The 23,647-nt window shown below is 50.2% G+C and overlaps 2 protein-coding genes across 2 annotated transcripts in view; one reads left to right on the plus strand and one right to left on the minus strand.

Annotated features, from left to right (window-relative positions):
• Positions 1 to 881: 881 nt before the first annotated feature.
• On the plus strand, positions 882 to 7,694 carry FEM1B (fem-1 homolog B). The gene is made up of 2 exons (XM_065642084.1): positions 882 to 1,606; positions 4,590 to 7,694. Exons 1-2 carry the CDS (start codon positions 1,359 to 1,361, stop codon positions 6,223 to 6,225), a joined length of 1,884 nt encoding a protein of 627 aa, XP_065498156.1. The 5' UTR covers positions 882 to 1,358; the 3' UTR covers positions 6,226 to 7,694.
• Positions 7,695 to 9,875: 2,181 nt separating this feature from the next.
• Positions 9,876 to 23,647, minus strand: part of ITGA11 (integrin subunit alpha 11) — a 49,914-nt gene continuing 36,142 nt past the window's right edge. Inside the window, exons 18-30 of the mRNA XM_065641664.1 lie at positions 22,644 to 22,754; positions 22,327 to 22,412; positions 20,528 to 20,735; positions 19,052 to 19,150; positions 17,591 to 17,667; positions 16,855 to 16,944; positions 15,501 to 15,591; positions 15,280 to 15,393; positions 14,370 to 14,456; positions 13,816 to 13,926; positions 13,166 to 13,261; positions 12,736 to 12,849; positions 9,876 to 10,847 (exon numbers count right to left, since the gene is read on the minus strand). Of these exons, the coding sequence (XP_065497736.1) occupies positions 10,776 to 10,847; positions 12,736 to 12,849; positions 13,166 to 13,261; positions 13,816 to 13,926; positions 14,370 to 14,456; positions 15,280 to 15,393; positions 15,501 to 15,591; positions 16,855 to 16,944; positions 17,591 to 17,667; positions 19,052 to 19,150; positions 20,528 to 20,735; positions 22,327 to 22,412; positions 22,644 to 22,754 (1,356 nt within the window). The 3' untranslated portion in view covers positions 9,876 to 10,775. The remainder of the gene's footprint in view (positions 10,848 to 12,735; positions 12,850 to 13,165; positions 13,262 to 13,815; positions 13,927 to 14,369; positions 14,457 to 15,279; positions 15,394 to 15,500; positions 15,592 to 16,854; positions 16,945 to 17,590; positions 17,668 to 19,051; positions 19,151 to 20,527; positions 20,736 to 22,326; positions 22,413 to 22,643; positions 22,755 to 23,647) is intronic.

Here is a 23,647-nt window from a genome sequence, read left to right on the forward strand (position 1 = left end):
AACGGCGGGCAGCAGACGGCGGTGCAGGTCGTGTCTCACGTTACTTTGTCAGTGTCGTGTAACTGGTCACAGCGTGGGGCACCTGCCGAGGGGCTCTGGGCGATGATCTGTGCTGGGGACGCAGAGGCGGGTGAGCAGGGGGGTTATTTAGCTCTCGGTTAAGGTGATACACGTGCAGTGAGGTGGTAACGGTGTCCCTGAAACCTGGGATGAAGCTCCTGCGTGTGCGGGGACACAGCGGGGTTGGGATGGGCCAGGTGAGAAAAGCTGCTGGTCCCGTCTTGAATAGAAACAACAAACTGAACCAAACAAAACTAAGTCCAACACGAATCAACCGAATCCAACCCTACCCAACCTGATCCAACCCAAATGAGCCAGACCCAACCCAGCCCAACTGAACCCAACACAACTTAACCCAGCTCAACCCAACCAACCCAGCCCAGCCCAACTGAACCCAACCCAACCAACCCAGCCCAATCCAACTAAACCAGACCAAACCCCAGGAAATCCAACCCAACTTAATCCAACCAACCCTGCCTAATCCAACTAAACCAGACCCAGCCCAACTTAACCCAGCTCAATCCAATCAACCCAGGCCAACCCAACTAAACCAGACCCAACCCAGGCCAACTGAACCCAACCTAAGACAACCCAATCCAACCAACCCTGCCCACTGCAACTGAACCAGACCCAACTCAACGCAGCCCAACTGAACCCAGCCCAACTGAACTCAGCCCAGCTGAGCCCAGCTCACCCCAACCCAACCCGAGGGGGCCAGGCCAGGCCAAGGGAAGCCGCGCAGCCCCCGGCTGCCGGGGGAAGGAGCCGCCCGCGGCCCGGAACTCCCGTGCGCTGCCCCGGTTGCGGGGGGGACGGGACCGGGCGCGGCGCTTCCGGTTTCGCTTCCGGAGTCGGCGGTGGGGGCGGAGCGGTGGCGGACGCCCGTGGCCGCCGCGCGCCCGGCAGGGCCCTTCCGGCGACCCGTAGCGGAGCCCAGCGCGCGGCGCCGGACGTTGCCGCTCGTCGGGACCCCCCGAAGGGTGGGGCCGGCGGCCGGGCCGGGGGTTCGCGTCCCCGCTGCGGCGCCGCGGCCGGGGCAGCTGCGCGGTGGCGGCGCCGGGGATGGGCCGCGGGCCCTGCTGAGGCGGCGGCGAGCGCTGGGCCTGCCCCGTCTCGCCGCCGGCCCGGAAGGGCTGGCCGGGCCCGGGGGGCGGCTGACCCCGAGGGGGCCGCATGTGCCCCCCGCCGGGCACCGAGGCAGGACGGAGGAGGAGGCGGAGGGAGAGGCCGCCCCGGCGGCGGGGCTGCCCGGTAGGCCCGAGCGGGGCCGCCGGAGCCGTGAGGAGGAGGAGGCGGCGATGGAGGGGCTGGCCGGGTACGTGTACAAGGCGGCGAGCGAGGGCCGGGTGCTGACCCTGGCCGCGCTGCTGCTCAACCGCTCCGAGAGCGACATCAAGTACCTGCTGGGCTACGTGAGCCAGCACGGCGGGCAGCGCTCCACCCCGCTCATCATCGCCGCCCGCAACGGCCACGCCAAGGTGGTGCGGCTGCTGCTGGAGCACTACCGCGTCCAGACCCAGCAGACCGGCACCGTGCGCTTCGACGGGTACGTACGGCGGACAGAGAACGGTGGCGGTGCCGGCGCGGGGCACCGGGGCGCACCTGGCTGGTGTTGGGAAGGTTGCTTTGTCACCTGTAAAAATGCCTGTTTTGAGATTCCCCCACGTGGTGCTTTATGCGTCAGAAATACCTTTTCCCTTCTGAGATCCCCCACCTGAAGCTGGGGACGGAATAATCATAGAATCATAGAATGTTCCGAGTTGGAAGGGACCCACAAGGATCGTTGAGTCCAACTCCTGTCCCTGCACAGGACAACCCCACCGTTCACGCCACGGACAGGGTCGTCAGGCATTGGAACAGGCTGCCCAGGGCAGTGGTGGAGTCACCATCCCTGGAGGGGTTTAAAAGGTGTTTAGATGAGGTTCTTAGGGATATGGTTTAGTGCCAGAGTTAGGTTATGGTTGGACTTGATGACCCTGAGAGCATCTTCCAACCTAAATGATTGTGTCCAAGGATGTTGTCCAGTCTCTTCTTGAACGCTGTCAGGCTGGGGCCGTGACAGCTCCCTGGGGAGCCTGTTCCAGTGTCCAGCACCCTCTGGGGGAAGAACCTTTTCCTCATGTCCAACTGACCCTCCCCTGGCACATCTTCCTGCCATTCCCTGGGGTTCTGTTGTTGGTCACTGAAGAGAAGAGTTTGGTGCCTGCCCCTCCTGCTCCCCTTGTGAAGAAGCTGTAACCGCGATAATGTTCGCTGCAGCAGAGAGGGCTCCTCATCGGGTTCCCCGTCGCCTCACATTCCCTCTTGCTGTGCCAAAACAACCTTTTCCGTGACATTTCTCGCTGCCGTGGGTGACAGCAGCCAGGGGGTCAGGGCAGAGTGATGCCCACGCACTGGGAGCCAGGCTGTTGTGTGCTCAAACTGAGAGTTTTTCAGTATCCAGCCATCCCAAGGAGCGTCCCTTCCTCGCTGCAGGAGCCAACACACAGGATGGCCGGGAGCAAAATGTGACATTTGAGGACAGAGAGGGCAGGAGGTGCCATCAGCGGTGCTTATGCTGCTGTTCATGGAGAGGCCTGGCAGGGGTGTTCTGGGCGGTGTTCTGCCACAGCAGAAGGAAGGAGGAGCATTGTTTTTAAAATCTCCCGCAGCACTCATCAAGTTCTTGCCCTTTTATCAGCCTTAAAACCCCAGGCTGACTAATCGCAGAGGTAAATCGGTCTTTTGAACAGCTTCAGGTTTGGCAGGTGGCTCACGTCAGGGATGAGCCAGAGGGATCGTCCTGCGTCCCCACCGATATCTTTCATCTGCTTCTGCTTGCCGAGCTCGAGTTGTGCCTGTGCAGCTCCACCTGGCCCAGGGAAAGGCTGGATGGTTCTTACATGCTGAGTGAAGGGCGAGGAACTGGCTTCCCTACGTGTTTTATTTTTTTTTCTTCCACTTCCCTTCCAGCCCTCTTTTCACAAGCAAAAACTGGCTGAGAATACCCAGGGTGAGCTCTGTCCCCGAATTTCGTTAGAGGAAGAGCCTCTGTTGAGGGAAAGCGGTAGGAAGGTCTGTCCTGCCTCGGCTGTGGGGTTTTCTCATTTCCCTGCTTGCCAGAGCCTCTGCCTGGTGCAGATCAAAGGAGGTGTTGTCTGGGACACAATGGGCGCACTGGGAGTCAGAGAGGAGACATGTGATCCCCCAGCACCGCGTTATTGTCATTATTGTCATTCTTCGGGAGATAAGGTGGCACAGCAGCTCCCCTTGGATGGGCTCCAGGCTTTTGACTTGTAGATATATACCTGTAGCGCACCCATAAATCACCTCGTGTTCAGTGACAAGTTCTAGGACCTGACTTTCCCCTTGTTTTAATATAAAAGTATTTTAATGCGCTTATTTACAAAATAAGGAATTTCTTACTATGAATAAAGGCGTAGGCATCTCTGTGTGCCAGAGCTCTTAAATGGCCTCTGAAGTGTTGTCTAGAGGTGTTGGATTTACAAACAGCCAAATACAACTATTCCTGTTGAGCTACATGAGAGCTTCATAAAATTCTAAAAATCACTGTTCAAATTAAGTTGGTATCTTACGATACTTTAACTTTGGGAAATGTGACTGTTTGGGCATATGGAAATAAGATATTTGCCCTCCTCTGTAATTTGAGATGTGCCTTGAGTGTGTATTAACTACAGTGTGAATGCTGCCTGTTTCTGCATTTAAGTGCTACTTCAGAAATCAGGGGGATGGGAAGGACATCAACCTTTATCTTTGTAGTTATACAACGTGCTGGATTTGGGAATGAAAACAGTTTAAGAAACTGTGATGCTTTGCGGGAGTTAACTGTCCCCTGCAAAGCCATGGTGTAAAGCAGATCTCTGACACAGCCCAGCTCAGAAGAACTTGTGCTTTTTTCAATTTTATTTTATTCCTGCAGTTCCATGTGTGTAACCAGGCTGCAGGTCTGGTTTACGGTGCAGTCTCTTGAAAAAGAAGCATCGGTGCAGCAGAAGTGGTGGCAATTTTGCAGCTCAGGGAGAGAGAATAAAGTGAAACAAGACAAAATTCTTAAGCCAGCTTTGCTGCCAGGGCCAGTGTATTGTATAGCTACACCGTTATTTGTGTCTGAATTTGGGTTTTTTGTGTCAATATGTGAATTTTAAGTTTTATCTCTTTCATGCGTGAGTTTCTGGCATAAGGGATCGAATTCTTGTAACTATTCTTCCTGCGACCTCCAGAGGCCGAGGGCTGGAGCTAGCAGGTGGGATCTTCAAAGCAGCCCGGGAAGTACTTGTGCAAAATGTGGCGAAATCCCCGGCTGCTTTGAGGTTTCGTCTTCCGACGCTTCTTCCTTCGGGAGGTCCATGTGCTCCGTGAGTCCCTCACTCTTTTATCTTGGCTATCCCGGAAAGTTCCTTCAAATATAAAAACAGGACGGCTGTACAATATCTTTTAATGGCTGGGTATGTGTGTGCGTGTTGCCTGTTGCTCGGCTGCCTGTAAAAGAGCGTAAGTTTAACTGCCTATTTCTGTTTTCCCGTTTTTAGCTTTGTGATTGACGGAGCCACGGCGCTGTGGTGCGCGGCAGGAGCCGGCCACTTCGAGGTGGTCAAACTGCTGGTGAGTCACGGCGCCAACGTGAACCACACGACGGTGACCAACTCCACCCCGCTGCGGGCCGCGTGTTTCGATGGCCGCCTGGACATCGTGAAATACCTGGTGGAAAACAACGCCAACATCAGCATCGCCAACAAGTACGACAACACTTGCCTCATGATCGCGGCTTACAAAGGGCACACGGAGGTGGTGCGGTACCTGCTGGAGCAGCATGCGGATCCCAACGCCAAGGCCCACTGCGGCGCCACGGCGCTGCACTTCGCCGCCGAAGCCGGTCACTTGGAGATCGTGAGGGAGCTGGTCAAGTGGAAGGCGGCGATGATGGTGAACGGCCACGGGATGACGCCGCTGAAGGTGGCGGCCGAGAGCTGCAAGGCCGACGTGGTGGAGCTGCTGCTGGCTCACGCCGACTGCGACAGGAGGAGCCGGATCGAAGCGCTGGAGCTTCTGGGTGCCTCGTTTGCAAATGACAGAGAAAATTATGATATAATGAAGACTTACCACTATTTATATTTAGCGATGCTGGAGAGGTACCGAGACAGCGAGAATATAATTGAAAAGGAAGTTCTTCCACAAATTGAAGCGTATGGAAACAGGACTGAATGCAGGACTCCTCAGGAATTAGAGTCGATTAGGCAGGACAGAGATGCCCTTCACATGGAAGGGCTCATCGTGCGAGAAAGAATTCTGGGCTCGGACAATATCGACGTTTCTCACCCCATTATTTACCGGGGGGCTGTTTATGCGGATAACATGGAGTTTGAACAGTGCATCAAGCTGTGGCTCCATGCATTGCATCTGAGGCAAAAGGGCAACAGGAACACTCATAAGGACCTCCTGAGGTTTGCTCAGGTCTTTTCTCAGATGATCCACTTAAACGAGCCTGTTAAGGCCAAGGACATCGAGAGCGTTCTGAGGTGCAGCGTCTTGGAGATCGAACAAGGCATGTCCCGCATCAAAACCACCCAGGACTCCGACATCCACACAGCCATGGACAACTACGAATGCAACATTTTTACCTTTCTCTACTTGGTCTGCATCTCTACCAAGACCCAGTGCAGCGAAGAGGATCAGTCACGAATCAACAAGCAGATTTATAACCTGATTCACCTCGATCCCAGAACTCGGGATGGCTCCAGTCTGCTGCATCACGCCGTCAACTCCAGCACGCCAGTCGATGACTTCCACACCAACGACGTCTGCAGCTTTCCCAACGCGCTGGTCACGAAACTCTTGCTGGATTGCGGCGCCGACGTGAACGCCGTGGACAACGAGGGGAATAGTCCGCTCCACATCATCGTCCAGTACCACAGGCCCATCAGCGACTTCTTGACGTTGCATTCCATCATCATTAGCCTGGTGGAGGCTGGTGCTCACACAGACATGACAAATAAGCAGAAGAAAACCCCTCTTGATAAAAGTACGACGGGGGTGTCCGAAATACTCCTTAAAACTCAAATGAAGCTGAGTCTCAAGTGCCTGGCTGCCCGAGCGGTGCGGATCTACAACATCAGCTACCAAAACCAGATCCCCAGAACTCTGGAAGAATTTGTGAAGTTTCACTAGGTTACGTAAAATCTTTCGTGGTGGTGCTATCCCGGGACGACATCGATCGCAGACAGCAGAACACGTGTATACATGAAGTTGTTTTTCTCTATTCTTTGGGGTTTGGGTTCCTCTGGATTCAGTCTGCAGCCTCAGTTCTCATGCAGATCTTGGGGGGGGGGGTGGAGAAAAAAAGGCCACATGGATTTCCTGTAGTCAAATCCGATGCTTTTGGTTGGTTCTTTTGATTAAAAGAATTACATCATTATCTCTTGTTTTTATAAACAAAAGGAAAATAATCCCAAGGTAACTTGTGCAGAATGTTTTGTATCCAATATGCATCTCCGCTTAGGATTTGCAGCTGAGTTCCTCAGGTGGTTTTTTAAAAAGGCGCCTCTAAAAGCCAGTGTCAGGGCTGCTGAGGCAGCAGCTTTGCAAATTTTCAAACTTCGTGGAGCGAGGTGGGAAAGAACAATTGGAAATTATGTGGTAGTTGGTTAAAAGTGAAGTCTGGACATACAGAGCAACCCATTGCTCTCATACCTCACCGTCTTTTAATGCCTTTCAGTTAATGCTGAAGATGTTGGTAACATTTTAAATTTATCTTTTTTTAAATTTTTTTTTTTAGTTAAATTTTGAACAGCAGTTATCAAGAGCTACAGATGTGTGGAATGCTCTGTTAGGAAATACAGGTTTAAATTCAGCTATGGTATGTTCATTTAATAACAGGTGAAGTATCAAGCACCTCATTTACACTACTACAGCAAGTACTGAGCAACTTTTGAAAAAGGAACTTGCACGTTGACCGAAATGACCCAGAGTCATTGTTTTTATGTAGCTAATTGCTCATATATAAAGATCATGCATGGATACCTAGAAAATTGATAGGGTATTTGTGTTTGTGTGTGTCCCAACATTTCAAAATGCTTTTAACTTGTTTTTTTGTTGTTCCACTGATCAACATGCACCTTTTTGACTCAAAAGTATGTAAAACTGCACTCTTGGATTCCAGGTGCTGTATTTTCCTAACGGAGTAGTCTGGCGCCAAAGAGAACCTTCCTTTGGAGCTGCCTGAAACTGGCTTTTCCGACACATGTGGAGTGAGTCTGTGTCTCCCTGAACTGGACTGGAGGGTTTTTCATGATTTTTACTCCTTTCATTATGAAAAAAGTCTCTGTGAAACCTGATTTTTAGAAAATTGTCCTATCATAAAAATCTTTAATGATAAGCAACTGATTGTATAATAATGCTGTTGCTTGAGAAAGTGCTTCTCCTTGGTAGAAGTTGCAGATACTCCGACAGTAAAATGTCACTTGTTTTGACAGGCTACTGAAAACTCTGTTTATTTTAAATGCAGCTTTTTAACTGTCAGATGATGAAAGAATGTTCTGTAGGTTTTTTTTTAAACAATCTGGGTAGGACTTTAAGGCGAGATTTGGGCACAGGTTTCTATTTGTATTACAAATAAATAAACATTGAATGTGGAATTAGCTTAGAACTCTCAATTTTTTTAATCCCGAGGGACTTCCAAGGGAAGGGCTTTAGAGATACTGTGTCTTCTAAGCTGCAAACTTTACTCTGCTAGAAATGAGCTTCTAAAAATGAAAAACGTCACTTGTATCTCAGGTAGGTTGGATTACTGCTTTGAAAAACCATGGCTTGCAGTCACGCAAAATGGCAAAGCCAAAATTCACCCACCAGGGGCCTTAATGCAGCAACTGGAAGTTGTCGAATGGTTGGGAAGGTGTTAATGGTTGTGTAAATTCTTACTCTGAATCTCTTAAGAGCTGCATCACTCTGAAGTCACTGGGAAAGCTGCAGTTTTGTATTTTGCTGAGAATTTACAGTGGTGATTTTTAGCCCGACTGTTAGAAATGCAAAACTATGTTTAAGTCACTGTGGCTCATTGCGAGAACTGGGGAAAATGTTTTCAGGCTCCCATTTTGGGCTTGTGTCCGTTCCTGCTAAAGCTTTGAACCTGAAACCCCAACCACCCACCAGATGATCATTATTGAGCTTGTGAAGCTGCTGGCAGCTGACTCAGTGAACGTTAACCAATATATGAATCAGTGTCTATGTGTTACAGAAAAAAAAAGTCTTATACTGTGCCACATGGTCCGAATGGATCTCTGAAGCCTTGCTGTTCCTTTTTACCCTTGCACATCTATAATTTGTGATGCAATGTAGTTAAAAATGAGAATTGGTTGTTTCTGGAGCCCGAGGAAAGAGGGGAAAGGACTGAGCACTTGTGTTCTGGATCGGAAATCATTTTAAGTTGCTGTGTCATTGATTAAGACAGTATTTTCTCAGACTTCATTTATTTTTTTTTTTTTGATTCCTCAGGACCTGTTTCTGACTTGGAATAATGTAAATGTTCTTGTGAAATACCCATATAAAACCCTTCTTGGAACAAACCTGCATGCTTGAAATATCTGTAGGTAATACGGCTTTGAGTTAAATTGATAAAAGCTCATGGTATAAGTAGCTTTAACCAAATTCTGAAAAGTTAAACAACCCGCTGGGTTTAGGTAAAGAGCCCATGAAAGGGCTCGTGTCCCGCAGGATGAGCCCCCGCGCTGCAAATGGGAATCGTGTTCCTGGGTGTTTTGACTGAATGGAAATAAAAGTGCAGCTTTTCTTCCCCTCAGTGGGCAACAGCCGCTGCCCTGGGACATGCTGTGTGGGAGATATGTGTACATGGATGTATAGAAAAAAATATATGTACACGCACAAATATATGCCTACATGTATATATAGCTACACATACTTTTTTAATATACACATAAATAAACATATGCATATGCACACTTATGTATACATAGACACACACACAAAAATACATATATATATATATACACACATATATATACACACACACACAGAGAAATCCTAACTAGTGCAGTATCCCTTGTGAGCACAACGTCCCAAGGCTGGAGGCTGGCAGTACTCTTGCTCCTGAATACACATGCCCCCCACACACATAAAATATATACACATATATATATATATATAAAATAGAAAATAAATATACATTCCCACACGAACACATATATGCAAACATGCACATACCCTCCCCCCAAGCTTTTCACCACCTTACCTGTGAGCATTGTTTCCCAAAGCTGGAGGATATATATACACACACATTTAAAAAAATAAAATTAAAAAAAAAAAAAAAATATATATAGGGGGAGAGAGAACATAAAGAGTGTACTTACACACATATATGTGCATGCCTTTACATGTGGCAGTGGGAGAGCACTCACCTTCCCCTTTGGACAGCACCAAGGCATGAGCTGCTTTTGGGCAAAAGCCCTGAGAAGCAGCTATTTATATTTTTTTTCCTTAGGAATAAAACATTGGCAAGACACTGCCAGTAGTCCCCGTGCAGCCTGCCCATGTGCTTTCAACCTAAAATGGGTTGATGAGGAAGAGGGAGGAAAATAAATCTGCAAAATGTGTTTTCTCTGGGGCCGTGGACTTGTCCCGCATGACAACATCTCTTTAAAAACGGGCAGCAAAAAACGTGCATCCCACAATAAATACATGAAGGAAAAGGTGCGAGCCCCATCCTGCGCTGCGTCCCGGGGGGAGTGAGAAACCCCGCTGTGGAAAGGGCGTTAACACAGAAGGGGAACAGAGGCAATTCATTTTTAAAATACTGTAATTTTAATTCTTAAAAAATACTAGGACAGTATTTAACACACTTCATTACACATCCGGTGGACATATGCTTTCTTTTTTCATCCATAAAATTAATATTAGCATAAATAATTCTGTTATGCAAAAAGAAAGATTTTTGTCAAACAGCACCGATGATCCGGTTTGGTGTGACACCGAGTATGTACAGTTATAATACACGCGCGGACATTTGCTGGGCACAAGCTCTTCGAAACTGCTCAGTTTGGAGATTTTTTGATTTTTTTTTTTAAACTTTTTTTGAATTCTTTTTCTCCTTTGCTTAAACAGGTAAATATTTTTAAAATAAGTATGTACAGCTGGACACTGGAGATTTGCATTAAGGTGCTTTAATTTGCTATCATTTGTATTCAGTGCATTGAGAAGGCGGCAAATTAAAAAAATCTCCACCCAATTACTCCGGTTAACGAATGCAACGCAGTTTGAGAGCCGTGGCCAGCAATGCCCGGGGCTTTGCTACAGCTCAACCAAAATGAGCAATCCTCTTTTTTTTTTTTTTTTTTTTTTTTAAGGATATTATTTTTTAAAGATATTTTTGCAGCCCGTACTTTGCCCCGCGTTACGAGGCACGTGGTTTCGGTGCCCCCCCCCGTCCCGGCGCCACTGCCCCCTCCTTGCGAACCCAGTTTGAAGCTCGTCGCGCTGCGGTGTGGGACCACGAGTCGGGGTTGGGGATTTTGGTACCTGTAGATTTTGGGGTATTTTTTTGGCTTTTGGACCTGTTTCGGTGGTTTCACACAAAGGGGTGTCCTCTCGTCGCGCTGCAGACCGGAGCGCAGCACCCAGATCCCGCGTTGTCGGGGTGAAGCTCTGCGCCGGCACCCGCCAGGGCTGGGGGGCCGGGGGTGTCGGGGGACGCGGTGGCCCCGCTGGTGTCACTCCAGCCCCTGGGCGCTCCGCTCCCGCTCGGCCGCTCGCCTGCGGCTCCCGCTTTTGAAAAACCCGAGCTGTAGGGATGGAAGGGAGAAAAGAGAAAGAAAAGAGAAAGGAAAAGAGAAAAAGAAAAAAAGGGAAAGGAAAAGGAGAAAGGAAAAGAGAAAGAGAGAAAGGAAAAGAGAAAAAGAAAAAAGGGAAAGGAAAAGGAGAAAGGAAAAGGAGAAAGGAAAAGGAGAAAGGAAAAGGAGAAAGGAAAAGGAGAAAGGAAAAGGAGAAAGGAAAAGGAGAAAGGAAAAGAGGAAGGAAAAGAGGAAGGAAAAGAGAAAAAGAAAAAAGGAAAAGGAGAAAGGAAAAGGAGAAAGGAAAAGGAGAAAGGAAAAGAGAAGAAAGAAAGAAAAGAGAAAAAGAGAAAAAGAAAGACAAAAAGGAAAAAGAAAAGGAAAAGGAAAAGAGAAAGAAAAAGAAAGGAAAAGGAAAAGAGAAAGGAAAAGGAAAAGAAGAAAGAGAAAGAAAAGAGAAAAGGAAGAAAGGAAAAGGCAAAGGAAGAGGAAAAGGAAAAGGGAAAGAGATAAAGAAAAAGAGAATGAGATAAAGGAAAAGAGAAAGGAAAAGAGAAAAAGAAAGAAGGGAAAAGGAAAAGAGAAGGAGAAAGAGAAGGAGAAAGAGAAGGAGAGAAGGAGAAAGAAAAAGAGAAAGAGGGAAAGAGAGAAAGAAAAGAGAAAAGAGAAAAAGAGAAAGGAAATGAGAAAAAGAAAGAAAGCGGAAAAGGAAAAGGGAAAGAAAAAGGGAAAGAAAAGGGGAAAGAAAGAAAAAGGAAAAGGAAAAGGGAAAGAAAGAAAAAGAGAGAAAGAAAAAGAAAAAGAGAAAAGGAAAAAGACAAAAAGGAAAAAGAAAAAGGAAAAAGAGAAAAAGGAAAAAGAGAAAAAGAGAAAAGGAAAAAGAGATAAAGAAAAAGAGAATGAGATAAAGAAAAAAGAAAAGGAGATAAAGAAAAGGAGATAAAGAAAAGGCGATAAAAACAAAAAAAGAAAAAGGAAAAGAGAAAGGAAAAGAGAAGAGAAAAAGGAAAAGGAAAAGTGAAAAAGGAAAAGGAAAAGGGAAAGAAAAAGAAAGAGATAAAGAAAAAGAGAAAGAGATACAGAAGAAGAGAGAAAGAAAAAGAGAGAACGGGAAAGAAGAAGAGAAAGAAAAAGAAAGAAAAGGAAAGAAAAAGAGAAAGAGATAAAGAAAAAGAGATAAAGAAAAAGAGAAAAAGAAAAAGGGAAAGAAAAAGAAAAAGAGAAAGCAAAAGAAAAAGAGAAAATGAAAAAGAAAAAAGAGGAAAAGAAAAAAATAAAAAGAAAAAGGGAAAACGGAAAAGAAAAGAGAAAAGAGAAAAAATAAAAAGGAAAGGAGAGAGAAGAGAGGAGAGAGAAGAGACAAGAAAAAAGAAAAAAGAAAAAAGAGGAAAGAAAAAAAGAGAGAAAATAAAAACGAAAAGCACAAAAAGGAAAAAGGAAAAAGGGAAAGAGAAAGAAAGAGAGAAAGAGAAAGAGAAAGAGAAAAAGAAAGAGAAAGAGAGAAAGAGAAAGAAAAAAGAAAAGAGCAAAAATGAAAAAGAAAAAGGGGAAAAAAAGGAAAAAGGAAGAAAAAGAAAAAAGAAAAAAGGAAAAAAGGAAAATGAAAGAAGAAAAAAGAAAAGAGAAGAAAAGAAAAAAGAAAAAAAGAAAAGACAAAAAAGAAATGAGCAAAAAGAAAAAAGGGAAAAGGAAAGCGAAAAAAAGAGAAAAAAGAAACCCCCACCATTAATTCAGTATCTTTCTTTCAATGGGATATTGCCAGGAGGTTTAGGCCCCGAATATAAATAATATGGACCCAGAAAGGGGTGAGAGGAGCTTTTTGTGACTGCTGGTGGTGCCGAGGGGCTCGTGGGTGCGGACACGGGGCCGGGGGTCCCTGCGCGCACCGCGTCGCTCTCACCTTCCAGAGCGCCAGGACCAGCAGCGCCAGCAGCAGGAGCCCCCCCAGGGTGCTCCCCAGGATGATCCAGATGGGGATCTGCGACTCCTCCGGCTTGGAGATTTCAAAGGTTATCTGCGAGGAAAAACCATCCCAATACCAATATTGTGCTGCCGGGTGTGAGAGCCGGGCGGGCAGGAACAGAGGGGATGGGGGGCACGGTGCGGTGAGGCTGACGCTGCGCGTCCCCCCCTTTGGGAGGATGCTGAGGAAGGTGCCCACCCCGCGCACAGCGATTCTGCTCAGGTTTTCCCCGCTAAGCCCCACCGAGTTGCTGCGGGCTCTGCGGGTCGCTCCAGCCGCAGGGTTTTTCCCGCCGGGGTCAGAGCGGGGTGTCGCAGCGTCCCCAAAGCTGCCGGGTCCGCGTGTGCCCGTCCCACCCGGGGCTCACCTGGCGGCCGGGGTCTTCCTCGCGGAAGATGAAGGGGCTCCCGAAGCGTCGCTGGAGAGCGGCGTTCGTGGTGAGCTTCAGTGACTTGAACTTCAGCTGCGCAAGGAGGTGCCGGGCGTGAGCGTCAGACATGGGGCAGGACCCAGCGCCCCGACTGCGTGCGCCCCCCCATGGCTTTGCTCCCCAACGCGGCTTTGGATCCACCCCAGGGATGCTGTCCACGGCACCCGCGGGGGACAAGGATGCAGGTCAAGTAGTGGGGGTGGCTAAACTGCAGCAAAAAAATGTCTGCTTGAGATTAGATCCCCCGTAGAATCACAGAATGTCCTGGGTTGGAAGGGACCCACAAGGATCATCGAGTCCAACTCCTGTCCCTGCGTATGACAACTCCACACCGAGTCACAGAATGTCAGGGATTGGAAGGGGCCTCAAAAGATCACCTAGTCCACTCCCCCCGCTGGAGCAGGAACACCCAGATGATCATGAACACCATGATGAGGTGCTGTGCAGCATGTTGGATGCACACACTGGTAGAATTAGTAGGGTTTGAAAATCAAAATCACAAGAGAGGGGAAAAAAACCATCAGGTTTTCATGGTTCCTTTGGGGGATTTCGCTTCAAAAGCGTGTGTCTGCTGTGGGAGGACTTACTGCTTTCAGAGACTTCATCCACAGATTGCCACGCAAGTGCAAGTTCATCTCCTCGTTGGGGGCTAATTTCACATTGCAGTCGATGGAAACGACGTCGGAGTTGCTGTGGTTCTGCGAGGGGAGAGGTTTATGGAGCATCGCTGCTGAGAAAGGGATCAAACCCCCCCGCCACACAGTGAAGGAAGCGAGACCCAGACGCCAGCAGAGGAGCCACACACCCGTCCTTCCCCACCACCATGGGGCATCCCCATCACCATGGGGCATCCCCATCCTGGGGGCTTCTCCATCACCATGGGGCATCCCCATCCTGGGGGCTTCCCCACCACCATGGGGCATCCCCATCACCATGGGGCATCCCCATCCTGGGGGCCTCTCCATCACCATGGGGCATCCCCATCCTGGGGGCTTCTCCATCACCATGGGGCATCCCCATCCTGGGGGCCTCTCCATCACCATGGGGCATCCCCATCCTGGGGGCTTCTCCCTGCTTTGGTGGCCGCCTGGGGTGACAGAGCTCAGCCCGGGGCCAGGATCAGGCCCATGGGGACACATACCAGGTGGGGGGTGCGGGACAGGTCCTCTTCAGCCGGTGTCCCCCGGTAGTCGGTGGAGTTTCCCCAAATGTTGCAGGTTGTGTTCTCCTGCAGGAGAAGCTGATGCGTTCCAAGAACGGGGACAAGGACCGTGGCAGCCACCTCCCCGCATCCCGGCCCGTGCTCAGCACCCATCCCGGTGGAACTGGGGGCGTTCCAGCACCGCCCAGGCTTTGCTGGTGCTGCGGGCTGAGCCGGGGTCACTGCGGGACGCGGCTGCCACGGCTGCACCACGGGGCTGGAGGAGGTCCTGGCCCAAAAGGACCCCAGCGTCCTAATTTAATTAATTAATTCCTGTGTTTTGTGCCTCTCCCCCAGCAAATTCAGCCTGGCAGAGCGCCCCAGCCAGGGTGCTGGGGTGGCACAGGTGACTTTGCCAAAGCTACAGTACAAAACAACCCCATTGAAGCCCAACCTGGCCCTTGACGTGCTGCCTCCTCTGCCCGGCTCTTTCCATCCATCACCGGGACGAGAGTCCCACATGGCTGCAGGGGCAGCGGGCGCTCGGGGTGTCCGGGGGAGGCCAGGGTGCCCCAGGTCTGCTCCCAGCCCGCTCCCCCCAAACCCATATTCTGCCCCAGGCACAGCTGATGCTTTCAAGACCCTCAAGAACTCATTGCATACTGGAGGGAGGTCTAGCTCAGAGAAATATTTGGACCGAACCCTTTGGCCGTCACCATTTTCCATGTTTCCAGCCAAGTGAATGCGAAAGGGAGAAGCCCGGGCAAGAGCCAAGATAATCTGTGCAGGTGTGAGCACAGGGAGCGGGGTTTGCAGAAGGACGGGGTGACCCTTTGCGGGGTGTCTCCATCCCCACCCCTGGCCCAGAAGGGACCCACATACTCAATGGGGGTGAAACCCCCTCCCCTACCTGGTCCACCAGGAACTGGCTCAGGAGCAGGAGGCGGTTGCCCGCCCGGGTGGCCACGGGGACGGTGAGCTTGATGGTCACCCCCTCCACGGGGAAGAAGCCCAGGTTCTGCAGCTGCGAGGACACAGGACAGGGATGTGCCCAGGATGCCAGCGGGATGGGGACAAGCAGGGTGACCGTGGCACATCCCACCTCCGGGGTGGTTTAACCCCCCTCCTTACCTTGAAGGTGCAATGGAAGGGGGGGCCGATGCTGTCGTATCTCTCCAGGGAGCTGTTCGACCTGATTTCATAGTAATCCAGGCTCGACGTCCTGTCGCGACAAGTGGGGACAAGTCGCGAGGGGTCTCAGGGCAAACAGAGCAAGGAGCAGCCCCGTGCCCAGCTGCCCCCAGGCCCCCAGGAGAAGACTTTCCGTCTGTCTGGCCCCATTTTGCATGGAAACCATCACCTGGCTCCACCTCGAGCGAAAAAAGACAGGGGATTTTCATGCTGTTCTGCTTCTGTGGTATTTTCCCTTTTTCTGTAGAATTTTTCTCGCCTTTTTATTATAACGGAGACATCCAAGGCCCTGGTCAGTGGTTTCAATGTCGTGTATAAATCTGGGGAGGCGAATCACGTCTCTGTTTCGCAGCTGGAGAGGAGGAGAAGGAGCCGGGAGCATCCCAGGGGTGCCCATGGGATCCAGACTGGGAGCACTGGGATGGGACACATGCTCACAGGTGTCACGACACAGGGCATGTGGCCCCAAACCCTTGGAAGTTATTCCCCTTTTCCCCCTTGCCAAGGTGCTAAAATTTGAATTTTTGGTGCAGTTACTTTTCCTCCAAGTTCTCCCTTCTCCTGTAGGGATGATTCTGACATCTGTTAAATTGAGAATCCTCTCACTCCCCATAAACTCTAAGTATTAAAGTAGCTTTATTTTCAGTGCCCCACTGCCTCTAGTGTAAAAAAAAAAAAACCAACCCAAAAAACTGAAGGTCTTAAAAATCTGCTAAGAATTACAGCAAGCGGTGCCAGGGAATGTTCTTCTGGGGTCCACTTTTTTTTTTTTTTTTATAATCAGGTTAATAAATTATCTTCTGTGTCTTAGTTCCCTGCTCTTCTTGGACCGAGGACACTCTGCTTTAGTTACGGTTGGTGCCCAAACCCTTCCACGCACATCCCTCAGCTCAGCTTCTGGTGAGACCATTTTTTATTGGGATGGCTCCTGGCCCAGACACTGGCTAGTAACACATGTTATGAACATTATTACCTACAATAAGTACTTTTTCCTCTTAAAAAAATACATTCAAATATTCTCTCACACCTATTTAATAACACTTGTGCGTTTAAGCGTTATGAAAGCACGGCACCTCGTTGCTCTTTGCTGTTGATTTTTATAAGGACCCACGGAGCGGGATGCGCCTGATTTTATGGTTCCTTCAGCCTCTTTTTTAAGCTGATTCCCCAAATTAAAGCTCAGTTTGCGCTGGGCTCTGTTTGCAGGCAGCTCCCGTGGGACCAGCACTGGTTTTCCCAGACACCCTGCAAGATGTGTCCCCCCAAAAGCCGCGTCTCTCCCCAAAACACCCACCTGGTGAACAGCAGGTCGGCTTCGTACTTCAGGTGAAAATTCAGGTGGGCGACGTTGTCCTCCTTGGTGCTCTCCTTCTCCTCGCTGTCGCTGGAACCGCAGTGGGACAAGCAGGGGGTGAGGTGAGAGTCGACTCCCCTCTGATTTTTTGGGGGAAGCAGGTGGGGAAGGGCTGAACTTTCGCTTTTTTGACCAAAGTGTGAAGAGAAGCAATTTTCTTCTGTAACTTTTATTAGCCCAAGGCCATAGAAGTAGATCATTTGGAGAGGGTTTTCACACCCAGCAGCCTTAAAATGAATCCTCATCTGCTCTAACAATTGATGAAAATTTTTAAAAAATCCTAACGAGTTTTCACTTGTCTGTCAGAAAACTTTACCTGTGCGGGGCAAGTGAGTAAGAAGAATTTTGTAAAGCTGCCAGGAGTTATTTTTCCTGGGAGTGTTTGCAGTTGTGAAGGTGGATAAGAAAGAAGCAGCGGCTGGAGCCCCTGGCAGCGACTGCACAGCAGCCACATGTACCAAAAAACGGTGGATATAAATATATAGATAAATAAAAATAATCTGGTTTGTGAATGCAGGGCTGTGTATTCTCTAATAACCCATGGCAATCAGATTTCCTTGTGTTTATTCCCCAAGTGAAGCCTCCAACATCACCTGCAGCTATGGAAGAAGGAAACCCAACACGAGCAGGCAATGTCCCGTTGACCTCGCAAACAAAGGATGAAACAACCACGAACCTGTTGGCGATCAAGTAGATCTCCATACTTTGAAGGAAAATCGACTTGCTGAATTCAAAATCCAGGCGAAAAGCTGCCTGTGGGGGTTGGAAACAGATTGGAGAAAGCATTAGGGGGGAAAAAAAAAAAACCCCAACAACCAGGAGCTGAGAGCATCTCCCTGATCCCACTGGGAGATGCTGCCTCGGCTTTCCAGGGAGAGAAGAGGCTATGCTGGGGATTTGCAGGATTGACTCTCAGCCCTGCACAATGCGAGGTTTTTTTGCTTTTTCTCCGAGATTGGAAGAGAAACCCTCCGGGGGATCTGCAGCGAGAGGCCGCTCGCTCCCATCTGCGGCACGGGGTCGGCTGGCGGGGGGAAGGCAGCCGGAGAGAGGCCAACAACAATAAAATGTGATAAATGTCACATCTGTGGCAATGACCTCAAACTGTCTGGGACTGCGCAGCTGAGGATAATATTAAAGCTCCTGCTGCCTCTTGGGCCAAACTTCCATTTCCAGCTCGTCTTTGTCTTGGCAGGACCTGGACTACCTGATGCCACGCAGATGCATTCCCAGCCCCCGTAGGTCATGGGGAGCCGGGCTGCTGTGCTCTCGTGGATGGCCACAGGCATCTGAGAGGGCTTTTTTTGGGAGCTTTAAATTCTTAGCGAGGTGCCTGGAGCTCATCCTTCATTTTCAAGCTTCTGACAAGGAAAAGCTTCAGACGGATACAGTGGCTGGAAAAAATTTTCCCCTTAGATCCCTTTTTCCCATGGGGATGCAGTATGGGATTTCACAAGATGACCCCGGTGAGTGAGGTCCTGCTCTGCCCATGGCATCTCCTCGATTTTCCTTGGTGTTGCACATAACATTTGCAAAGGGGTTTATGGCATCTAAAAAAATGATGCTTGCTGGAGCTGGGGTTAGAGCCAGCGCTGGAAACGGTGGTGAGCTGGGGTCTGGATGGTGCCACCAGCCCGAGGGGCTTGGGCAGGCTCGAAGGAGGGTCCGGAGGGACTAGAGGTGTTCAGAGCAAGGAAAACCTGTCAGGCAGGGAAAGGTGCCTCATCCTGCAAGGAGGGAGCTCAGGAAAGTCACCAGCAGTGGTTTGAAGCCAACTTTAAATGGCCCCAAAGAACTGGAGTCGAGTTCTTTGACTTGGAGGAGCTGGGTTTGATGTTGATGCTCTCCTAGAATCAAGGCAGCATCCCAACCGTCCTGGCTCCCCTAACATGCCTTCCAAACCCCAGCAACGGACAGAGAAAGGGAAGAAATCAGACGTTTGTCTTTAAAAATCCTGTTTAAAGCTGCCCAGCTCAAAGATGGATAGATACAGCCCTGTGGCCATGCTGGGGGCAGAGGGGTCCCAACCTGCGGGTGATGCCACACTTGGGTGAGAGGGAGTAGACTCATAGAACAGTTTGGATTGGAAGGGACACTTTCGAAGGTCATCTAGTCCCTCTAAGTCGTCCAGCTGTACCTTGGCCTTGGCGCGGAAGAACGGGTAGCTGACGTTGCACACCTTCTTGTTGGGGTTCTTGTCTTCGGTCATGCAGTCAATGTTGATGTCCGTGTCATCCTAAAATAGGACATGAAGTGTCCATGACACTGGGCACAAGCCCCATGATCTGGCTCTTTATGAAAGCAGCAAAAATACCTGTGGGGCTCAAAGGAGGCTTTAACTTCTGGAAAAAACATTCAACCAACCAACACCTCTTGCTGCAGGCTGGGAATCCTGCCCCTGCAGCTGAATTTCTAGGGCCATTCCTGGAGAGGGACATTTCCAGCAACCGGCTTCCAGCTTTCTGATTAAAATCCTCCTTAGAAATTTAACTACAGCAGTGAATGAATAAACTTGGTTATTCTTGGCACTATAGCCGGGAAGCAGAATATTTTTCTGTGATGAGGAGTCACAGGGCAGCATCAAGAGATAACAAGAACTACAATATTATTCTGCCTGGCCACCAGCTGAAACATCCCAGCACCAGCTGTAGGGAAAATGCCTTGACAGCCATCAGCAACAGCCTGGAGCTTTTTCTCACTCGCCTTATGTGGCTATGGACTTTCTGGGGCCACAGCTACTTTTTATTTGGGTCTCTATATGGCCTCTGACACAAACATCCAGCCCCTCTGGTTGGCAATTTGCTTATTTATAAAGAGCGGCAGCCAGGAAGCCGCTAGCAGCGTGATGCTTCTATAACCAGCTGCAGATATTTCCTGCAGCCACCACTGAGTGGTACTTTCTGTTACCCAGCACCGAAGGGTTTTTTCCCCTCACTTAATTGGGAGTAATCTCTCAGAAAAGGCATTTTTTTCTTATTTTGTGGGCAACGTGCCCTGCAATTTTCCCTTGGCACAGCTTGTAGAAAAACAAAGGCAGGACATGGGATCTGTGGGTGGGTATGAAGTCATTGGGGAATGAGGGGGGGGCCCAGCAGCATCAGCAGATTTCCCAAACCTTGCTGGGACAAGAGAGGAATTGCACCAAGATGAGCAAGTGGTGGGGGGGGAAATATTGGGGAGGGTCCCCATGGCACAGGGACGGGCTCATGCAGGGGACAGAAGTGGCATTGCCCAGCTCGATGCTGAGCTGTGGCCACATTCCCGTTATCAGCCCATACTTCCAGGAGTTATATCTCAGCTGCAAAAATTCATTCCTGACGGGAACTTGGCCACGTGCAGCAAGTATTTTTAAACTATTGGAGTAGAAAAAATAAAGAGGGAAATAATTTAATCTGCATTTGACCTTCTTTCAGGCTCTTGAAATTCAAGTGTTTTTGTATTTCCAAAATAAAGAGCTGAAAGGGCTGTAAGCGCTTAGAAACTAAGTCCATAAACATGTCTGATTTATGAGGGACGGAGACATTTTTGGGTTCTGGATTAGGACGCAGCTTTCTCATCCGGCCGGGATTAGAAGCGCCTCTGGAAACCCTCGGATCTCCCCCGGCAGCCTCACCTTGGGGATCAAGCTGGCGAACTGGAGGTTTCTGGAGAAGGAGATGTTGAGGACGGTGCTGTAGGCGTTTTCACCCCGGTTCTCCAGCGCTGCCTCCACGGCCACCCTCCTCCTGCCGCTCTCGATGACGAAGACGGGGCCGTCGAAGGAGAGGCTGAAGGCTGAGCAGTCCGGCGGTGGCCTCCGCAGCGCCCGCCGGCAGAACTCCCTGCAGAGGAGGGAAGGGAAGGAGGGAAAAGGGGAAAAGGAAATAAAAGAAAAAAAGGAAAAAAGAAAAAAAAGGGGGGGGGGAAAGAGGGGGGAAAAAGAGGGGGGAAAAAGAGGGGGGAAAAAGAGGGGGGAAAAAGGGGGGGGAAAAAGGGGGGGGGGAAGGGGGGGAAGGGGGGGAAGGGGGGGGAAAGGGGGGGGAAGGGGGGGGAAAGGGGGGGGAAGGGGGGAGAAAAGGGGGGAAAGAAACAAGGGGGAAAAGGGGGGGAAAGTGGGGAAAAGGGGGGAAAAAGGGGAGAAAAAGGGAGGAAAGAAACAAGAGGAAAAAGGGGGGGGGAAAAGGGGGGGAAAGGGGGGGAAGGGGGGGGTTAGGGGGGGGAAAAGGGGGGGGAAAAGGGTGGGGAGGGTGGGGAAAAGGGGGGGGAAAAGGGGGGGGAAAGGGGGGGAAAAGGGGGGGGAAAGGGGGGGAAAAGGGGGGGAAAAGGGGGGGAAAAGGGGGGAAAGGAAAAAGGGGGGAAAAGAAAAAGGGGGGAGAAAAAAAGGGGGGGAGAAAAAAAGGGGGGAGAAGAAAAGGGGGGAGAAAAAAAGGGGGGAGGGGAAAAAGGGGAGAGGAAAAAAGGGGTTAGGGGAAAAAGGAAAAAAGGAAAATGTAGGATGGCGCCACCTTTGGAGCCACCTTCTGCCTCTGCCGGCAGGGCAGCCAGGGTGCTGGTTTGAAGGAATAGCTCAATTCCGACAAGCCACCTCAAAAGTGGTTTTCTCAGCAGAAATCACCTCCATACCAGTTACTCTCGGAGGGCACAATCCCCTCTCCAACTGACGCCACCAGGAAAGCTCCTCGGGCTTCAGGAGGACCCAGACTGCAGGTCTGGCGCCCTGGCAGACCATGGCATCTGCCCACGGTTATTCACGGGACTCCAGCCACTAAGATCCATAAATAATCCCGCACCTACAGCTCACTTCAACCTCCCGCAGAGCAGCCCAGCCAGGACTGGACATGCTCTGGGTTGCAGCCTTGGGACCAAGAGCTTTACAGGAGACAGAGCAATAAATTACGGGATACAAGTGATCCCCAGGTAGCAGCACCAGCCCTGAGCTTGGCCCAGAGCCCACTGCTGTTGATGGAAGAAAGAGGTTCAGGCTCCTGTGCTCCTAAACAACCTTTCAAAACTCTCTAAGCGATCAGATGTAGCGTATAATTATTTCTGCTGAGTGAGTCAAGCTTATAATTGCCAAGTGGGTAATGCCCGCCTTGCATTTATTCCCCCCTGTTATTTACTGATTTGTCTCCCTGGGGTTCATCACCATGACATCAAATATTAGTTGTTTTGCGGATTCCCTAAAAAACCACCAATTCATTCCGGGCAGAGAGCAGGCAGAGGCTCTGAGACCCGCTGTGAGCGGAGGTGCCGAAAAGCACCTCATGGTGATGTTGGATGGACCTTGTGGTGATGCTGGGTGAACTTCATGGTGATGCGGGATGAAGGGCCAGCTGTGACACCGGTATCTATGGAGCATGGGTTGGGACTGGGGTTTGGAGCCCCCCTGGTTCGTGATACTGGTTGGGAGGATGATCTGGGTGAGCTACTCACATGGCACTAGGCACATCGCTTCTGGCATCCAGGACCAGGTCGGGGACGCAGTGCTCATCCTCATTGCACCCGTTCCAGAAAGGGACCTGAGGGGGATGACAAGAGCAGCTCAATGACGCTTTGCACCGCAAGTTATACTCCAAGGAGAAGGGACACGGGCGGTGATTCCAGGCTGCAGTGAATGCAGAAGTGTTGCTATCACAGGAGGGACTGGAGATTACAGCCCCGAGGTTAAGAAGCAAATGATAAAAAAAAAAGAGATAAATCTGCTAAATGCCTGATAAAAGGCACCCTGGAAGGTGGGTGCTGCTACCTACCGAGACCTTGAGTGAGGTGGGCCAGCCGTCATCCAGCATGGGACCATTCTCAGGATGCTCCAGCTCATAGTCGATGGAGAATGTCACTGGCTTCACATAGTCAGCTGTGTCCTGCGAGGGACAGAAAGCAGCGCTGAGGAGGACAGAGCCCACGGATGGGCAGCAGCATCAGGTGGCAAGGTAAGGCAGAACAGGCATGTGTGATTATTTTATGAAATAAAAGCTTTGCAGTCTAGTATACTTGGTGTGTGATCATTCTGTCTCTCCAGCTAACCCTTCCCAAGGGACAGGGACGACCTGAGCTCGGTGGTGCTGCACAACACCCATCCACGCCTGCATGTCTGACAGTGTGGGAAATGCTTCACGCTGGAGATGCTGGCCCCAAAAAATGGATGCTCCAGGGGCAAGCTGTCCCCAAGCCAGAATCCTGGGCGGGGACAGAGACGCCCTGCAGCCCCTACATGGGGCTTGTCCACCCAGTAACAAAGCTGCACCTTTCCTGCAGCTCTGTGAGCCCTTCCCATGCCATACAGGGTGCAGTTTGATGCTCTGGAGTGAGATGCTTCTCAGGCTAAATCACAAGCTCCAGACTCAAATTTCCCAAAAGTTCACCGCGGTTCAGGCCAGGGCTTGGGGCTGGGCCAGTCTGGCAGCTCCGTCCTCCCTGGCCACTGCAATATTCTCATCATTTGCTGGGAATGTTTGATTTTGGCCAGGTTTGTGCATCAGCTGTTCCCTGTGAGCAATGCAGAGGGTTTCTCCAGCTTCTGCACCCAAAGACAGGGACCCTGACGGTCAGAGGGGTGCAGAGGGTGAAAGCAACAGGGACTGGCATGGAGGAATTTGGTTCCTGATGGAAAAATGAGTTTTCACCAATTTTGGAGCAGGAGAAGCAGCCTGACCCAGGGTGTACAGAGTGCACGCCCTCCCTGAGGGCACGGCCAGCGGCTCACGGAAAGGAGCCTGGTGCAGGCTGGGGCTGCGATGAAGTCAGTGCTTGGGGA

Source organism: Caloenas nicobarica, chromosome 10, assembly GCF_036013445.1.
Source record: "Caloenas nicobarica isolate bCalNic1 chromosome 10, bCalNic1.hap1, whole genome shotgun sequence".
Taxonomy (NCBI): Eukaryota; Metazoa; Chordata; class Aves; order Columbiformes; family Columbidae; genus Caloenas; species Caloenas nicobarica.

What these genes read in the sequence shown, in the direction of transcription:
- FEM1B (XM_065642084.1), top strand. Translation starts at nt 1,359, where the DNA reads ATGGAGGGGCTGGCCGGGTACGTGTACAAGGCGGCGAGCGAGGGCCGG. An exon ending in GGCACCGTGCGCTTCGACGG is followed by an intron (nt 1,607 to 4,589) that starts GTACGTACGGCG and finishes TCCCGTTTTTAG; the next exon opens with CTTTGTGATTGACGGAGCCA.